We start from the raw sequence: 16,728 nt of genomic DNA, 5'->3' as shown, positions 1-16,728 counted from the left end.
TATTTAATTTATATGACTGAAAATATGCCCCTAATTCAAGGGATTAATTTTCTACAGACAACCTCTGAGTGAATTAGGTGAAATATTTTGTAGGCCAAAGGCTGAATTTCTGTTAGAAGCATTCTGCTAGTGTTGTATACTTTATGCCTGTAGTGGTAAATTGTTGTGTATGGCGGGGTTATAGAGTTCTTGGCTTGGTCTGTGCATTCAGACTGGTGTGTTGAAATGTGTTACTCCCTCCCTGGTTTGATTTTGTGCTTATAAATAACACTGGGAGCCCTTTCTACTGCTGCTGCTATTTTCATTTTGCTGACCTCTCTGCATCAGACTGGTTGTCTCATTATTTTCTGAGCAGTCAGATTAGTTGTACAATAAGTCTGAGATGGGCATTGAGCCTAAGATCTCATCTGTCATACCCTAATAGTCAGGGTTCTTGTTTTAATCTAAAGGAAAGGAAGAAGGGGGAAACCACTACAACTTGAATGACTAAGGATTTAAACCCTCCACGTGGCAAGAAATTGATCTGTTGTTGACAGTTGCTGACGCTGCAACGTTAGAGCAAAAATGGGTTTTGTTCTTCTTGATAACTCTTCATTTCAGTTGTGCTGTTTACAAAGTTGTTAAAATGACTGTCCTTACACTTGCATGTGATTATTTTTTGACACTGATTCATGGCACCTGTTGCTAAAAGCACGTGTCAGTAAGAGCCAGTTTTTAGTGCTGATGGGAACTCATTTTGGTTTAGTGCCTTAGCTGTAGTGCATTCCTCCTCAAGCTTAGGTGAGGTTATATTCCACATGCCTTTTCAGCTTACTAAAAGTTTTACCTATTGAGACTTGTAGTGTGAGAAATACTACAAATTGCACTGCTTTCTAATCTTTAATGGCTTCTGGCAATTTTCTAGAGCTAAAAAAATAGTGGTCTGGTCTTCAAAGTGCGCATCTAAATATAATTACAATCTCGAATTGCGTATTAGCAATGAGATTTGCTACAGAACTGGGGAGTTGTATTGTTCTGGAATTTTTTTGTTGTTGTTTTGGAAATTTTTGTGTGTGTTGTGGTTTTGCTTTGGTATGGGGTGTTTTGGGGGGGGTTGGTTTTATTTTGTTTTTTGGTATTTTTTTGTTGGTTGGTTTGGTTTCGTGTTTTTGTATTTTTGGGTATAAGTATGTATTCACCCAGTATTTATTTTCTGTTTTCTGACTTGTCCTTATCTCCACAGAAATTATTGTAGTTGTAGAGAGAACCTGATTTACAATGGGGGACGACAGTGAGTGGATGAAATTGCCCATCGATCAGAAATGTGAACATAAGGTGGGTGATCATGGATTTGGCTTGCTGCATATCTCTGCTCATGATGATTTTGTTGTGTTTCTGTATCTAAATACTCTGTAATTGGGTAATCTTGACAGCTGCATGGTGTGAGTATTAACAGATCTGAAACTGCATCAGCTCTATCCAACCTAGAGGCTGAATAACCTCTATTAAGCAGATTTTAGTAGCGTTGTATGGCGTCAGCTTGTGTGCTGACAGACAAGTACGCTCATTCACGTGGAGAAATTACTCATCTGTAGCTGAAACTGTGGGCTCCCACCTCCTCACTGGTGTTTGCTAGAACTTATGAAGAGCAGGGGAGAAGACTGGCATCTCTCTATCCAGATCATTCTTGGCAGGAGAAAAAGAAATATTTTGTCCTGTTGCATGGCATTCATATAGACACTGAAGAGAAATCTGCAGGTGCCAGCTTGTGAGCATACTTTCAAATGTGATTGAAGAGCTTTGTGAGATTGGTGAGTTAAGGTTGTAATAGCACAACATTTAAATGTCCAATTTCTGGTTCCAGCTATGGAAAGCCAGATTAAACGGTTATGAAGAAGCCCTTAAGCTCTTCCAGAAGATAGATGATGAAAAGAGTCCTGAATGGTCCAAGTATCTTGGATTGATAAAGAAATTTGTGACCGACTCCAATGCAGTGGCTCAGCTGAAAGGACTGGAAGCGGCGCTTGCTTATGTTGAAAATGCTCATGTAGCTGGGAAGTAAGTAGCCTTTTCTTGCTGCTCTTAGGCTGTTAGGGCAGTTTAATGTGCCTCTCTGAGAAAGGCTGCAGCTGCATGTTAATTATGCAGTGACCACTATCAATTCTGATCTGTACTGTTAATAGCAGAACTTGCTTTCCAATCTAGAGAACTTGCTGCATGGCAGGCTTTCCTTGTGGATGGCCTCCATGTGCATATTAACTTATCACAACTTGCTTGCAGCATTCTAAAAACTATTGAAGCACTAGTAAAAATTTCTGAAATGGTGAAAAAAGTGAATCTCTAATGTGGTGGTGTAAGTGCTATGAACTGGAATCTCTGTTCTTGTTTGATTGAAACAGTCTTATCTATACAGGAGGGAGCCTTTTTTGTGTAATTCACACATGAAATAAAATATAGTTATGTTTATGTGACATTGCATCCAGCATAACCAATATGAATCTTCATACCTGCCAATTTCTTCACTGGATGTGTTTTAGTACTTGCATGTTGTGTAGCCCATGAAGTAGGCCGTACTCCTGAGGGTGAAATAAAAGCATGTAACAGGCCAGTTAGTCCACTTTGGTCCACTGACTTTGTGACCTGATAAAATGAATAAAGGTCTTACTTAAAAACAAATAAACACAAAGCTTTGTTTAAAAAAATCTAAAAACCTTGCACACTTCTTCATTTAAAAGTGGTGTCAGTGATTTAGTTTATGTGAAGCTTGGAAGTGTGTGTGAAATACTGCGCTGGGATTATGTACTGACACACTTAACATATTGCAACATATATAATTCCAGGACGTGGCATTTATTTGTGAACCTCAACTAGAGAGTGCTAATGCACTCTTGTGAATGTCTACTATTCACTGGTGTAGTCTGATATTAGAATCATATTAACTGTGATCTGTGTTCTTTTATAAAACTAGATGATGAATCCATCCCTTAAAAAAGGGTTATTTCCTTCAAGGTTATCTTAGGATGTAGTCCCTTTTATGTGAAGGCTTGTTGGGTCTTAATCTGGATTTGGTGCTGTGTGTGTTTTTCCTGTGGATAATGATGTAGAACACTTAATTCACATAAGTGTTCCAAAAGTAATACCTTCTCATCTTTCAGGACAACAGGAGAAGTAGCATCAGGAGTTGTAAATAAAGTGTTCAATCAGCCAAAGGCCAGAGCAAAAGAGCTGGGTGAAGATATATGTCTAATGTATATAGAAATTGAGAAAGGAGAGGCAGTACAAGAAGAATTATTAAAGGGTCTGGACAACAAAAACCCAAAAATCATAGTAGCATGTATAGAGACACTGAGGAAAGCACTAAGGTAAGCTTTTAGTTCATGGTGTTTTTTGTGGTTTTCTTCTTTTTCCTCACTCCAGCAATATGTGGAGTCTAATTTTATTGCTGACTTTAGCAGGCCCTTGTTCTTGTTGAGTGGAATGCATCTTTCCTGAATTGGTATTTTTTGACAGCAGCAGTTGACAACATCATGGGATTTGTTAGATGTGAGGGTTGTCTATGTTGTACTAGACCTATCTGGATCTCTTTCATTCTTGGTAACTGTTTACCAAAGTTCCATTTTCCCAGCCTCTGAGAGAAGGGCAAGATTCTTGTGTCTTGTACCAGACTGTGAAGCTTCACTTCTGAATATCTGTAATAAACTCACTGAAAATTAAAACATAGTTTAGGTTTTTTGTTTTAGTTTATTTTAAATCACTGTTTTCCTCACTTATGTGAGCATAATTGGGTACACAGTGTGTATTTTTAGAAGAAAGGAAAAAAAAAAATCAAGCTCATGGCACAGTAAGCTTCTATTGTCCATATAATAATTCCTTTATTGAAAAGGAGAGCTGCTAGTGCTTCCTAAAAATCAAATCCAATTTAAGATAATGTAGTAGGCTTCAGTATTAGATTATTTTTTGGTTCTACATGAAGTATGTTTGCTGCCCTTGAGTGAAAAATACTGGGTTTTTATGAAATTCTTGTACTTGGTGTATATATAATTTACTGACCATTAGGGTTTTTTTTAAAGAAAACAGAAAATTTTAAAATTAATGGACAGAACACTTCTTTCTGAGTAAAGTAGCTCATGTGCAAACTGTATGATGTATGTGGAGAGTGCCTTATGTTATATGTCTTTTAGAGAACTTACTGAGGCATACATAGAGATGATCCTTGTTAAATGATTTTTTCAGACCTCAGTAATATCAAAATAAAGCTTTGGGCTTAACACATTACCTATGCTTCTGCTAAGTGTAACTACTGTCCTATATTTAAGAATGTGTTTTAGGTATTTTAATTTGCTTATCTAGGTAAATGTCCTTTTAACAGTGCAGTGTAGTTAGAAACCTGCATAACCTTCCTCAGTATCTTTCAACTATTTCTGTAAAATGTGCCACATATGGCTTTTTTTCTTTCTTGCAGTATTTTATTATCTTTGTGATGTTAAGATCAAATACTCTTATGCAGCCCTGTAGGCTTAAACTTGATCTTCTGCTTCTGAGCTGTGTTACTACTTAAATTTTTCTTATCCTTTGGTAGACTTTCTGCATTGATAACAAAATTTTTCTGTGTTGTACCTAGGTGGGTAGCTGGAATGCATTACTAGTTTAATTTCTGGTGTTTTCTGTCTTGTGCTAAGGTTTCTATTCTTTCTTGTTGTATAAATTAGATTATATGAATTGGATACAAATAGGTTTGCATAGGCATTTCTCCAAATATGCCCTCTTTTTAAGTCATGATAGAAAAATTGAATTATTGGGCAACTCATTGGTTCATATATTTAAATTGTGTTACTCTCAAGACCTGTTTTGAAGGTTTTTACACTGAGTGTTTTTTTAAATTGATGTGGAAATAAAATGATGTGCACTAGAATTTCTAGAAAGTGAGACATGTAGATTTTAGTCCTTGAGCAGCCTATTTTTGCTAACTTTTTAATGTGGAACTTGAATTGGAGAGAACCATAAGAAAAAGTGTGATTGGTAGAAAGGTTAATTCAGAATTAAGAAGGAATCTTTCTGAATAAAAAAAAATATTGCTTTTGAGGTGATTTATATATGATGCCTTAGTAACTACAGCAGTTAACTTTGCTATGAGTTTGAAAAGTAAGTTCTTGTGTTCTTCTCATTCATCAGTGATTGAAATAGGAAGTTTTGTGTATTAAGTGCAGCAGCACATAGAATCTTCTGTCAAGGAAGGGTGGTTGGCTGAGGAAACTTGTTTTGTGTGTTCCTTCAGTGGCACATATTTCAGCACATGTGTTTTCTGTGAAGATGTCCCAAGCTCACTATAATTATCTGGTCCAACAAGTGGGAAAGTGACTAATGCTTTTACTGCAGCTTGTTTCCAAGGATAGACAAAGGAGATTCTATTCTGATTAAAAAAAAAAAAAAAAAGTAGGTCATACAAATTTTGGTCTAAGGACAGCCTCTTTCTTGCTTTCCTTTTGTCTTTTTTCTCCCCTTGGCAAGGGAGCTGATTTAAACACTGGATTGGATTAAGTACTTTGAAGTAATTTGAGAGGCCAGATTTTGTAATTCCAAGATGGGTGTGGAGGTTAATTTTGATAGGGCGTATATTCTTTAAATTTTATGGCAGCATCTCAAAATAACATCTAGCATAATGGTTTGAGTAAATGACAAAATCGCTAAACATGCACTGGAATACTTTCATGAACTGTTTTTTGAAAAATGAGGTATTTGTGAATTGCTCCCTGTTCACGGACACTGATGCTATTCTGTGTGTTTCACTGTCAGTGAATTTGGTTCAAAGATAATCTCACTGAAGCCAATCATCAAAGTATTGCCAAAGCTTTTTGAATCTCGGGAAAAGGCTGTTCGAGACGAAGCCAAGCTCCTTGCTGTGGAAATTTACCGTTGGATAAGGGATGCTCTGAGACCTCCATTGCAGAACATCAATTCTGTTCAGGTAGGCAGGAAGTATTTCTGTATCCAGACATTTGATGCTCATCTTCCCTGATTCTGTGATGTTGGGCGTTCTTAAAGCCAAAATTGGAATGTATTTTTTAGCTCCACTTAACTTTACCCAAAATATTGGTCACTCCTAGTCATTTGTAAGGAAATCATAACAGAGTTTGGTTGCTCTGAACATACATGAAGTTGTGGGGTGCAGCTTCATATTGGAAGTGAGGATAGCACTTGAGCAGTAGAATGTAGCAGAATGGTTGCCCTTATAAAAGACCCTTGCACTGAACATCTTCAAGTCAATAATTGTTATTCTCAGTTTTCTTTTTTCTGAAGTTTTTTCTTCTGTGCATCCTTTCATACTTATTCTGATGATGCTCAGGATGTGACTGTTTCCCTTCAGGAAGTGGCATTAAATTAGGATAGAATATTTCATCATTTTAAAACTTTACAAATTATGCGTCCTTTCTTCCTACCCACTTGAGTTAATTATGTTCAGGTGAAAAGGAGTAGCTTGCTTTAAAAGGGCATGGTTAAAAAAAACCAAACTGTTTCATCAAATGTAGCTCAGCAAGTTTGTTTCATCTTAGTTTTACTGTATAATAATAGCATGGCTGGAAAGGAAAGCTTCCTTAATGCTGAGCCCTTTTTATTTCAAAGTCTGCAGAGGGGCCACACCATTCTGACTGTTCTACTATTTGTTCTTATGTAAATGCTATGCAATAATGTTCTCTTCTTTGACTAAGTTTATCCACAGACTTCTGAACAGTGAATGTGAAGTCACTCCTTTAGTGGCAGAAAAAAGATAGTAGTGAAATGTAGTGCTGTCCTGGCTTTGAAATGGGAAAACTGTAATGGCTTGCTTGTCTTGGGGTATGTCCATAATGTCTCTGATACGATGATTCCTTTCCCTTTTGGTAGCTAAAAGAGCTGGAAGAGGAATGGATCAAAGTGTCATCAGCTGCTCCTAAGCAGACCAGGTTCCTGCGTTCCCAACAGGAGCTGAAAGCAAAATTTGAGCAACAGCAGGGACTTGGAGGAGATGCAGATGGAGGTAAACTATTTAAGCTATTGGCAAGTATGTAGTATATATTTGGTGAAGGAATGCATTAAATTGTAAAGAAGCTTTTACTCAAGCTGGTGCAAAATATGGAGTGCACTACATAAGAAGAAAATGTGTCTGAGGCAGAAACTTTATATGAAAGAGTATCTGTCTTTTGAAATACCAAATTCACCACTGCTGATAGCACTTTCTAAGCAATAAGCCTTAGATGGTGCTCTAAATATATAAATATTTTGTGTCACTCTGTTTATATATTTCTCTCTCCTGGTTGCAGGAGATGATGATGAGGAAGAGGCAGTACCACAAGTAGATGCATATGAGTTGCTTGAAGCTGTAGAAATTCTCTCCAAGCTTCCCAAAGACTTCTATGAGAAAATAGTAAGCATAAACTTAAATACTCCCTGTTAATTCTTTGTATAGCTGATGAGTCTTGACTTACAGGCAATTCTGCAATGTGTGCATTAGTGCCACGGGGATAATAACAAACTGGTGTTAATAACATGCGGGCTGTCATAAATAAGTTTCAAAGCTGGACTTAGCAACAAGAAAGCTGTAATTTTAAGGAGTTGAGGTATGTTCTGGGAAAGGACAGTATTTCATATTTCACTGCAGTTACTGATGCTGAACTGCAGGGAGACCTTGGTTTTCTCAGGATGGAATAAAGGTTTTTAATCTAAGGTTTTTAGTCTAACCTGTAGCAAGTATGCTTCTCTAGAGCTGTTTCTATTTATAGATTAATGTAAATTATTTGCTTTACAGGAAGCAAAAAAATGGCAAGAAAGGAAAGAGGCACTAGAGGCTGTGGAACTGCTAGTGAAAAATCCCAAGCTGGAATCAGGAGACTATGCAGACTTGGTGAAAGCTCTCAAAAAGGTAGCAAATAAAACTCAGAGTGCACATATAATTTAATTTTCTATAATTTATTTGTACGATAGTTTAAAAGTTACAGTCGATATAGTACTCACGAGTAAAACAGTTGTGGAAATAACCCGATCTGTGGCCCACTGATTATTGTAAGAAATTCTTCCATTTCTCTCAAACTGATTTTTCTCTTCAGGTTGTTGGAAAGGATACAAATGTTATGTTAGTTGCTTTGGCTGCCAAATGCCTTGCTGGACTAGCTACAGGCCTCAGGAAGAAATTTGGACAGTATGCAGGCCATGTAAGTAAGAGTATGTACTTTTTTCCTGATTTTATTCATGCTGGACACTCTTTTTTCCCTTTCCTTTTTCCCTGTCAAGCCTTGGTATTTGTCAAAGGTATTCTTTGTACAATTATGAATGCTTACCAACCCCTTAAAAGAGTAAGTATTGAAATACTTGCCTAGATCTTTGTATCTCAAGTTTGAAAGGACCTTTTTCATTCATATTCAGCAACATGAAACTTTCTGTTGCAATATAAATCTTCTGTACTAGGAAAATTGAATTGTTCTGCCATTAAATGAATGTTATTTACATTACCTTGTCCTAGAGATACCTCTACAGGAATGCATTTGTAGACCACAGTGGAAAAAACAGTTTCTAAATCGGAGTTCTTCTTAGCACCTCCATGTTGTATGCTTTATGTTGGTTAGGTTTTTGAATGTTGGGAGAAGGTAGGTGGTGGGTGTTCTGTTTCCTTGTTGCCTGGGTTTTGTGGGGGTTTTTGTCTGCCTTAAATAGCAAAAAATTCTGAGATCTTTGGTACCAAAATGTTCTGGTGCTCCAGTTAAGCGCTGTTTGTTCACTCCTATGGTGCTCTTCTCTTACCAGTAGCTAATATCAGGGAATACAGGGAAGCTTAACCAGTATGTGGGAGCAAAGAGAGCTTTTAATAAGTTGCCGTTCTCACTTGTTTCTCAAGCCTGCATCAGTGTGTTCTTTAAGCTGCTCAGTCAATTTTTTTGTGTGATATGCAAAAGTAACGCAGTTAGAGAACTGATGTGCCTGGCTGCTGGTAGTGTTTCTCTTAATTGGGAAGTTGCTGAATCTCAGTCCTCCAGAAACATTCAGGTCTCTTGAACTCTGAACAACAGTTTGGACAGTCACTTTCATTCTGAAAACTGTCTGTAGTTACAAAAATCATTCTGGCATCTGTTTTATAGTTGATTTCTAAAGGTTAACCCTTACAGCTACAGACTCAGTGTTGAAAAAGCCAAGCTTCTAAAGCAAGGGTGTAGCTCTGTAGTTGCCAAGGAAATGGCATTGAGAAGAAATTACTTTTTCAGTAGTGTAATGGCAGCTCTGAATTGCATAATCTCAGTACTCATTTTAGCAGTTCACTTGATTTGTTTGCTGGATTTATTTACTTCTGAGGAAGATATAGACTTCTCCTGAGAGTGGGCATTGAAGCGTTAAAAACCAGAATTGTTGCTAGAATTGTATGATTATAAACTCTGTTACTTAAATATAGGACTGCAATGCTAGTCTGCAGTCTGTGTTCCAACAGGAGGAGTGAAATCATGCATGCAATCTCCTCACTGTAATTGAATACATGTATGCCACCTTCAACTCTGACTGCATTTGTACCCCTTGACTAATTTTTCTTCTTTCCCTCTCACATGGGCTATGGTTTCTAACTTCCATGTTAAAAAATGCCCATTTTGCCTGTCAGTATTTTCTAAAACAGAGGCTTAATGATTTTAAATATCTCCTCCTTATGACTCTGTTCTCTGTGGAGGGCAGGGGTATCAAGCTTCTGCAGTAGCATGTATGATGGTCTTTGTGGTGCCATCTGTATTATCTGCAGGTTTTTGAGTGTTGAAGGCTGTGAACTGGGAATTTGGAGGTTGCAGCCCAAGATACCACCTGAGCCTAGGTCACAGTATGTCACAAGAGGTTGGGATCCCATAGTGAGCTTCAGAGTAGAAAGCAAATCTATTTTTTGTTATACAAGAGCATATAACTTTCTGTAAAGTATCTGACTGCTTCCAAAATATGAACTGTTATGTTTATGAAAGTCCTGAAAATAGCCTGCTTTCCACAGTTAAGATCAGCATGTTTCTGGCTCAGTGACAGGCATCCTTACTCTTACAGAGCCCCTATGGACCTGTTCATATTACTGGCACATCTGCAGTGTAGTTATTTTTACTTTTTTCCCCCCTTGAATATTTTATTTGTTTGGTTTTTTTAGCAGTGACTGTCTGAGCACCTAGACTAGGTAGGAATTGCTGTCAAATTTCAGTATGACATAGTTTACTGTCAGATGTGATTTTTCAAGGTGGTAGATCTGAAAAATATTGCTGCAGAGAGGATTCCAGTTGCTTTAGAATCTTGATCTTGTCAGCTGCAGATCAGGTGAGGACTTCCTTAATGAGCCATACTTAGTGCTGTCAGAAAGCTGGGAAAGAGGGGCCAGGTTAAATTCCTTCTTGGATTCTTAGAATGCAACAGCACAGCACCCTTTATGTTGTGAAATCGTTCATTTCCATTCTATTGCTCTGTATTCCAGGAGAATTCCATAATATGTAATTATGTGAACTTTGAACTTGTAGGTCTGCCTTTTGTTTTGAAATTGTTTAAAAATCTCTATTTGTTAATAGAGTGACTGGGATGAGTTTAATGTTGGAAAACAGCAAGAGTAAACTAGTTCGGACTACTGTTGTGTACTTCTGGAGGGGTACAGTGGAGAGGTTTGAATTACTGGCTTCTCTGCAAAGTAGCATGGGGTAGAGTATCAGGCTTTCCAGTTGTATTAGTGGAGAGGGATCTGACATTTTTGTTCCCTTTTTCATAGGTTGTTCCAACAATCCTGGAGAAATTCAAAGAGAAGAAGCCCCAGGTAGTGCAGGCGCTGCAGGAGGCCATTGATGCAATCTTTCTTACAGTAAGTAAGAGTGAAAATTTCCTCACTGTCTGAGAATTGGTCTTGAACTTTGATTTGCTTTTCTCTTTACTGAAATAATGACGTTTTTATTCAACACTGTAGACCACATTGCAGAACATAAGTGAAGATATTTTGGCAGTCATGGACAACAAAAACCCAACAATTAAGCAACAAACATCCCTTTTCATTGCAAGAAGCTTCCGACACTGCACACCTTCTACTCTGCCAAAAAGCCTGTTAAAACCTTTCTGTGCTGCACTTCTCAAGGTAAAGCAGAAGGAATTGATACTTCTCTGGCATTGACTTGAGCACTGTTGTTGTGAAGCCTTGGATTGTTTGGGGAGAAAGACCTGAAAGTAGCACAGACACCAAAGAGTTCTTGTGTGCTATGTAGCCCTCAGAGTCAGTTTTGGCTGGTGTCCAACTTGAAGGTGACTGGCATTCAGGGGGACAATTTGGTTTCCTTTATCTTTGCTTTTTTGAAGCTGTAGACTCACTATGTTTGTAGTAGATTTGGACAGTGATTTACAACTATTATCCCAGACACCGTCACTTGCATTTTGCACACATCTCTAAGTTTTTGTTGGAATGCTGTTGTTTCCTGTGAATAAAAGAACAGCCATCATTGAGTCATACACAGCAGTGGCACTAGAGCATTTATCAATGTAAATTATAATGATACATACTTTTTTCTTATTGCAAACAATCCTTTCCTTGGTATAGGCAATATCCCTGGCTTTAAAAATTGAGATTATGACAAGATTGCAGAACTTTAAGCTCTTTATGAACTTTCATGATGTTTAAAGCATGAATGTTCAACCTCTTCTTGTGGGGAAAACGGCAAAGATGAGAAAATGGCTGTATCTGAGAAAAAGTAAACTTGGTCAATACATAGGAAAACAGAAGTGTAAAACAACCTTTTTCTTTCTGCAGTGGAATGTCAAGGATTGCTCTGTAGTAGATTTAGATTCTAAATAGGGGGGGGGATTTGTATAGAATATGTTCAGACATGAGCCACAAGTCACATGACATAAATTGTCTTTCTCTATAGCATATCAATGATTCTGCACCTGAAGTAAGAGATGCTGGGTTTGAAGCATTAGGCACTGCCTTGAAAGTAGCTGGAGAGAAAGCTGTGAATCCATTTCTAGCAGATGTGGACAAACTAAAGCTGGATCGGGTGAGTATTGTTATAAATGTTGTAAAAAAGGCTCCATTTATGCATTTAAGATGCATCTTAGGCTAGAGAAGGTGAACAATGATGCTTTAGCCTAGTTAATTTCAGCACAGATTTTTGGATATGTATTTTTTACTTAAGTATTACTGATGTTGCAGGGAATCTGAAAATCTCTTGATTCTCACATAAACTATCTGGCTGTACTATCTGTGAAGTGGGTTGTGAGATTTAGTTGTGGTTTTGGTTGGTGGTAATATGGAGGGGTTTTTTTAACACTTCATTGTCTGAAACAAGCTTTTAGGTCACAACCATATGGTCTAATTTTGTATTAGTAGATAGGATTTGGTATTAAAGACTTATTCCCAACAACAAAGTTGTTATACTTTTGCATAAGCTGGCAGGTATGTTGACTGAATGAAGACTTTATAATTTGAGATGCTCAGGCTTAGTCTTCGAGCATCTGTGAGTATCCCTAGGATGTCAATGTTTTCTTAGTATATAAATGCACTTCATTTTGAACTAGGAGAATTATTTTGGCAATACAGTGATGGTTGATGCCACTGGCTGGTTAACCTTAATGTTAAAGGAACACCAGATAACAAAGTCTTGGAAAGCAAACAACCTAAACTCTTCACATTTTTTCCATGGTAGTCAAGTTTGAGCCACTGCTGGTAAAAGGACACTGTACATCCAATTGTGGTAGCTAAATAGCTTCTTTCTACCCCCACCTTTATTTTTTCCCCCCTCTGCTTGGCAGATTAAAGAGTGTGCTGAAAAGGTAGAATTGGTTTATGGGAAAAAAGCAGGAGGAGCAGCTGAGAAAAAAGAAGGCAAGCCTATTACTGGAAAGACCACTGCTCTTCCAGGACCTGCAGGAGATAAAGAAACAAAAGATACAGCAACCAAACCAGGACCACTGAAAAAAGCATCTGCAGCAAAGGTGAGAGGCTGTCTGACAATCAGCTGTCTGCAATTGCATCAAATAGTTACTTACTGCAGATCAGAGGTGGCCTGTTGAACATATGCCTCTTCTGAGCTATCACTGTCCTTTAACAGGAGTAGGTGAGCCTAACAGCAAAAGGAATCTGTGACTTTTGGAATGTAATCAAATCTGTTTTTAATGATACAAACTGTCTTGTCACTTATGTCTCAATACCAGATTTTGATTTTAAAATAGTGGTAAAAGACTGGAGACATGCAGAGAAGCCTCAGATGTTGTAACATTGATGTGCTCTGTGATATAATACTTGGCTGAAGTCAACATTTCTTGGAACTAGCAAGGTTACTAATTAAGTATTGGGTATTTTTTCAGCATAGTTTTTAGTTTGTTCCTTTGTATATTCTGAAGTAATTTGAACTATTAGCCTGTATTTCTTTAATATTATTATTTGGATTTTAAAAATTTATAGCAGTAGTGGTCTTTGTAACATGCTGCTTAGTTCTTCAGGTGGGATACCTGTAAGTGAATCAAAGAATAGATAAAATTTTGAAATCTATTGGTACTCAGATAACCTGAGAAAGAGACACCAGTCACAAGTTTAGTATCTAACCAGTATCCATAGGAAAACAGATTAAGTAATTATTTCCTGAACTTTCACAAATACATAATTCCTTCCTTTCTTATCTTCCATTGTCCTGTTATATTTTGTAAAACCTGTAGTCTAAAAGTAATACATAATTAAATAAGCTCTAATTTATCTCTGCCTGCAGTTCTTATGCTATCAGAAATACACATTTTTCTGACATCAGAATACAGAAATGTAGTATAGGAAAGACAGCAGTTCATTTGATATGTGAGCTAGAGAGCTATTTGATCTTGGCTAACTTGTCCATTTACTTCCTAGCCTGGGGGCCCACCGAAGAAAGGCAAACCAGCTACAGCTGCAGGTACAGGAGGTGCTGGGCCTAAAGGCAAGAAGGGTCCTGAGACCAAAGAAATCTTTGAGTCGGAGCTCTCTGTGAGTATTCTGCTATTGTCTAAAATACAAAGCCCTCTGTAACCAAAGATTGCAGCTTTGGTTAGTCAGTTTTTCAGGTACTACAGAGTTTTTCATGGAGGTTGTTTTTGTTAGGAGAAGGGAAAGCAGTAGGTATAAATTGGTAACTGGTGAAATGGGACTTTGGTAAATACACCTGTTCTTCAGGCTGTTGTTGGCACCAGGTCATTTAAGACAGTGAGCAATAAATCATGCTTATACCTTATAACAGGGTATGTTTTTGTCCCTGAAGTAGGAAGAAATTTAAAAAACAGTGATGCTTCATATGTAATTTAGGACACATGATTTGCTGAAGGAGTCTGGTATTAAAAGCCTGAGTTTGCATTATTCTGGAGTTTTCATTGAAATCTGAAGTGAAATAAAGTAATAATTAAATGAACTAATATGTTTATGCTGTTCATAGGAAGTTACATTTCAAAAAACTTACTGAATTCTGCATGTTAGCTGACCATCTTCTACCTACTTACCTGAGTTTACCTGGTTCCCAACCAAGAATCTGTGGCTCAAACAGTAAAAACAGCTATTAGAGCTTTGCTAGGTGTATCTGCAGGTTTTTTGGACTGTCAATCCAAACTATAGTTATATTTGGGGTGTTGCTTACAGTGAATAATTTCTATTGTGTATCCAGCTTATATTGTTAGTTATAGAGTAGAAAATGAGAATACAGTTCCTGAAGATGATGCAGACACCAGTGAAACAAGGGAAGTTTTTATCACTAAATAGCTTTTATTTTCTGTTTTGCTAAAATGGAGACAAGACCTGTCTGCCCTCATTAACTTCGGAATCGTTGTCGTCAGTGTTTATTCAGACTTGATCCAAAATTACCTTGCAAATTTTAGGTTACCTCTGCTTGATTCTTTAAGCAGATAGTTGGTATTCAAGATTATTTTTGACTGTCTGCACAGTTTCTCATACTTTCCAGAGATTGCTTTTCTGTTGCAGTGCAATTTTAGCAGCTTTCTAAACCCATAAGATCCCTAAACCACAATCCATACTAAAAATCTTTCAATCTACAACAGAACCCTTTTCCTGTTTTGTAAATGTACCACAGTACAAGGGTCAGTCCAGTATATTACCTGTCCTTAAGGTTGCTGCTCTCCTCTGAAGGGATCCAGTGGAGTGTTAACTTTGTTCTGATCTGGCTGCAGATGGAAGTATGTGAAGAGAAAGCTGCTGCTGTCCTTCCAGCTTCTTGTATCCAGCAGTTGGACAGTGGTAACTGGAAAGAGAGGCTTGCCTGCATGGAGGAGTTTCAGAAGGTATGTTTGGAACAGTTGATAAGACAGGCAGTAAGGAAAGAGAAAATAAGTAATAATTTCTTCAGCTCTCTAGGCCTGAGAAGTCTCCTGAAATACTTACTAGTAGTAGTTGTATGTCAGCACTTCAGATGGATCAAGTATTAAACAAAACTTGAAAAAGCCACAAATGGCTTATTTACTTTAAATTCCATGACAGTGGTGGAGTAAGTATTTTACCTTAATGTAGACAGTTATGCTTTTGTCAAAAATAGTTGTATTTTGATTGAGGATACTTAGAGGTATTTTTAAAACTCCAAGTAATTGTAAAGCTTGGTCTCAAAGGTAGCTAGATTTAAACAAAAGGTTTTGCAACAACTAAGCCAGATCTATTGCAAAGAAGTTCCTGCTGTGTGTGTTAGGCAGCAATTGATTATAATCAACTATTTGCCAGTTGAAATTTTTATGTTAAGAGGCTTATACAGTGCTAGCAGTCTTCACAGCTAGTGGAAAGTGCTTCATGTAGTCACTGATAAAAAAAGCTTCAACTGTAGATGTACAGGTAGTTCATACCATGACACCAGTACAGTAATGGCTGAGTTTTTAGTATTTAAATGGGAAAAGTGATGAACTTCATTTGGGAAATGGTGACTGGCTGCATTGAAATGCTGCTGCAGATGCCTGCTTTATTAAAATGTTGCCATTTCAATTGAATGATTAACAGCTAAACTCCAGTAATTTAGATCATATTCAGGATTAATCTCTGCTGTGTAGTCAACATTCCAACATGAAAGCTGCATAATATACTTCATCTTAATAACAAAAGCAGCTTTTTGAGGGGCAGGTAGGCTGTTCCTGGATTTTGTTTTTTTTTTAATTAAGTGTTAAATTCCTAGGGTTGGAATGGCCAATAGTGATTCTTAAGGATATTTGTTAAAAAGCATTAAAGGAGTATTGATGTGGGTATGTAGGTTAAATGTTGGTTCAGTACCTTAGACTCCTTGTAAAAATTGCTCTTCAGGTAAATTATTATGCTGAGATTTTCTCTAATTTAATTCAGTATTAAGAAAATACTTTGAGGACAGTTAAGAACTTCTGTTTGAGTTTTGTATAATTTGTGACCCACTGGCTAACTTAATGTTTATCTTTTAGGCTGTTGAGCTTATGGAAAGAAGTGAAATGCCTTGCCAAGCCCTAGTAAGAATGCTGGCCAAGAAGCCTGGTTGGAAGGAAACAAATTTTCAGGTAATGTATTATCCTTGGGTAACTAAATAGCCTGTTTTTGTTAATGTACAGCAGTTTCCAGCTAAAAGGCTGTAAGTGTATATGTCACTGTGGCCACACTGATTTACTCACTGTAATCAGTGAGTCAATAAACTCTCAAATTGGATTTTATTTCTGTTGAGAGTTGAGACTCTAGATGTCATCTAAGGTATCTAAAGGTTGTCTTTAGATGTATATGTATACATGTGCATTTATATAAGTTCTAAAAGTAGATAATGGCAGCCCACT

The 16,728-nt window shown here is 37.3% G+C and overlaps 1 protein-coding gene across 9 annotated transcripts in view; it reads left to right on the top strand.

The window, feature by feature from the left end:
* CKAP5 (cytoskeleton associated protein 5) overlaps positions 1–16,728 on the top strand; it is a 53,177-nt gene that overhangs the window by 9,412 nt on the left and 27,037 nt on the right. For all 9 annotated transcript variants that reach the window (XM_026794568.2, XM_026794558.2, XM_074543075.1 and 6 more), the window contains exons 2-16: positions 1,223–1,314; positions 1,844–2,037; positions 3,135–3,341; positions 5,773–5,944; positions 6,862–6,994; positions 7,278–7,381; positions 7,763–7,876; positions 8,061–8,165; positions 10,718–10,807; positions 10,910–11,074; positions 11,859–11,987; positions 12,742–12,924; positions 13,829–13,942; positions 15,130–15,240; positions 16,369–16,461. In XM_026794568.2, the coding sequence (XP_026650369.2) occupies positions 1,258–1,314; positions 1,844–2,037; positions 3,135–3,341; positions 5,773–5,944; positions 6,862–6,994; positions 7,278–7,381; positions 7,763–7,876; positions 8,061–8,165; positions 10,718–10,807; positions 10,910–11,074; positions 11,859–11,987; positions 12,742–12,924; positions 13,829–13,942; positions 15,130–15,240; positions 16,369–16,461 (1,971 nt within the window). In that variant the 5' untranslated portion in view covers positions 1,223–1,257. The remainder of the gene's footprint in view (positions 1–1,222; positions 1,315–1,843; positions 2,038–3,134; positions 3,342–5,772; positions 5,945–6,861; positions 6,995–7,277; positions 7,382–7,762; positions 7,877–8,060; positions 8,166–10,717; positions 10,808–10,909; positions 11,075–11,858; positions 11,988–12,741; positions 12,925–13,828; positions 13,943–15,129; positions 15,241–16,368; positions 16,462–16,728) is intronic.

The sequence above is a fragment of the Zonotrichia albicollis genome, chromosome 6 (genome assembly GCF_047830755.1).
Source record: "Zonotrichia albicollis isolate bZonAlb1 chromosome 6, bZonAlb1.hap1, whole genome shotgun sequence".
Classification (NCBI taxonomy): domain Eukaryota; kingdom Metazoa; phylum Chordata; class Aves; order Passeriformes; family Passerellidae; genus Zonotrichia; species Zonotrichia albicollis.
This window is presented reverse-complemented; position numbering and strand designations above follow the sequence as displayed.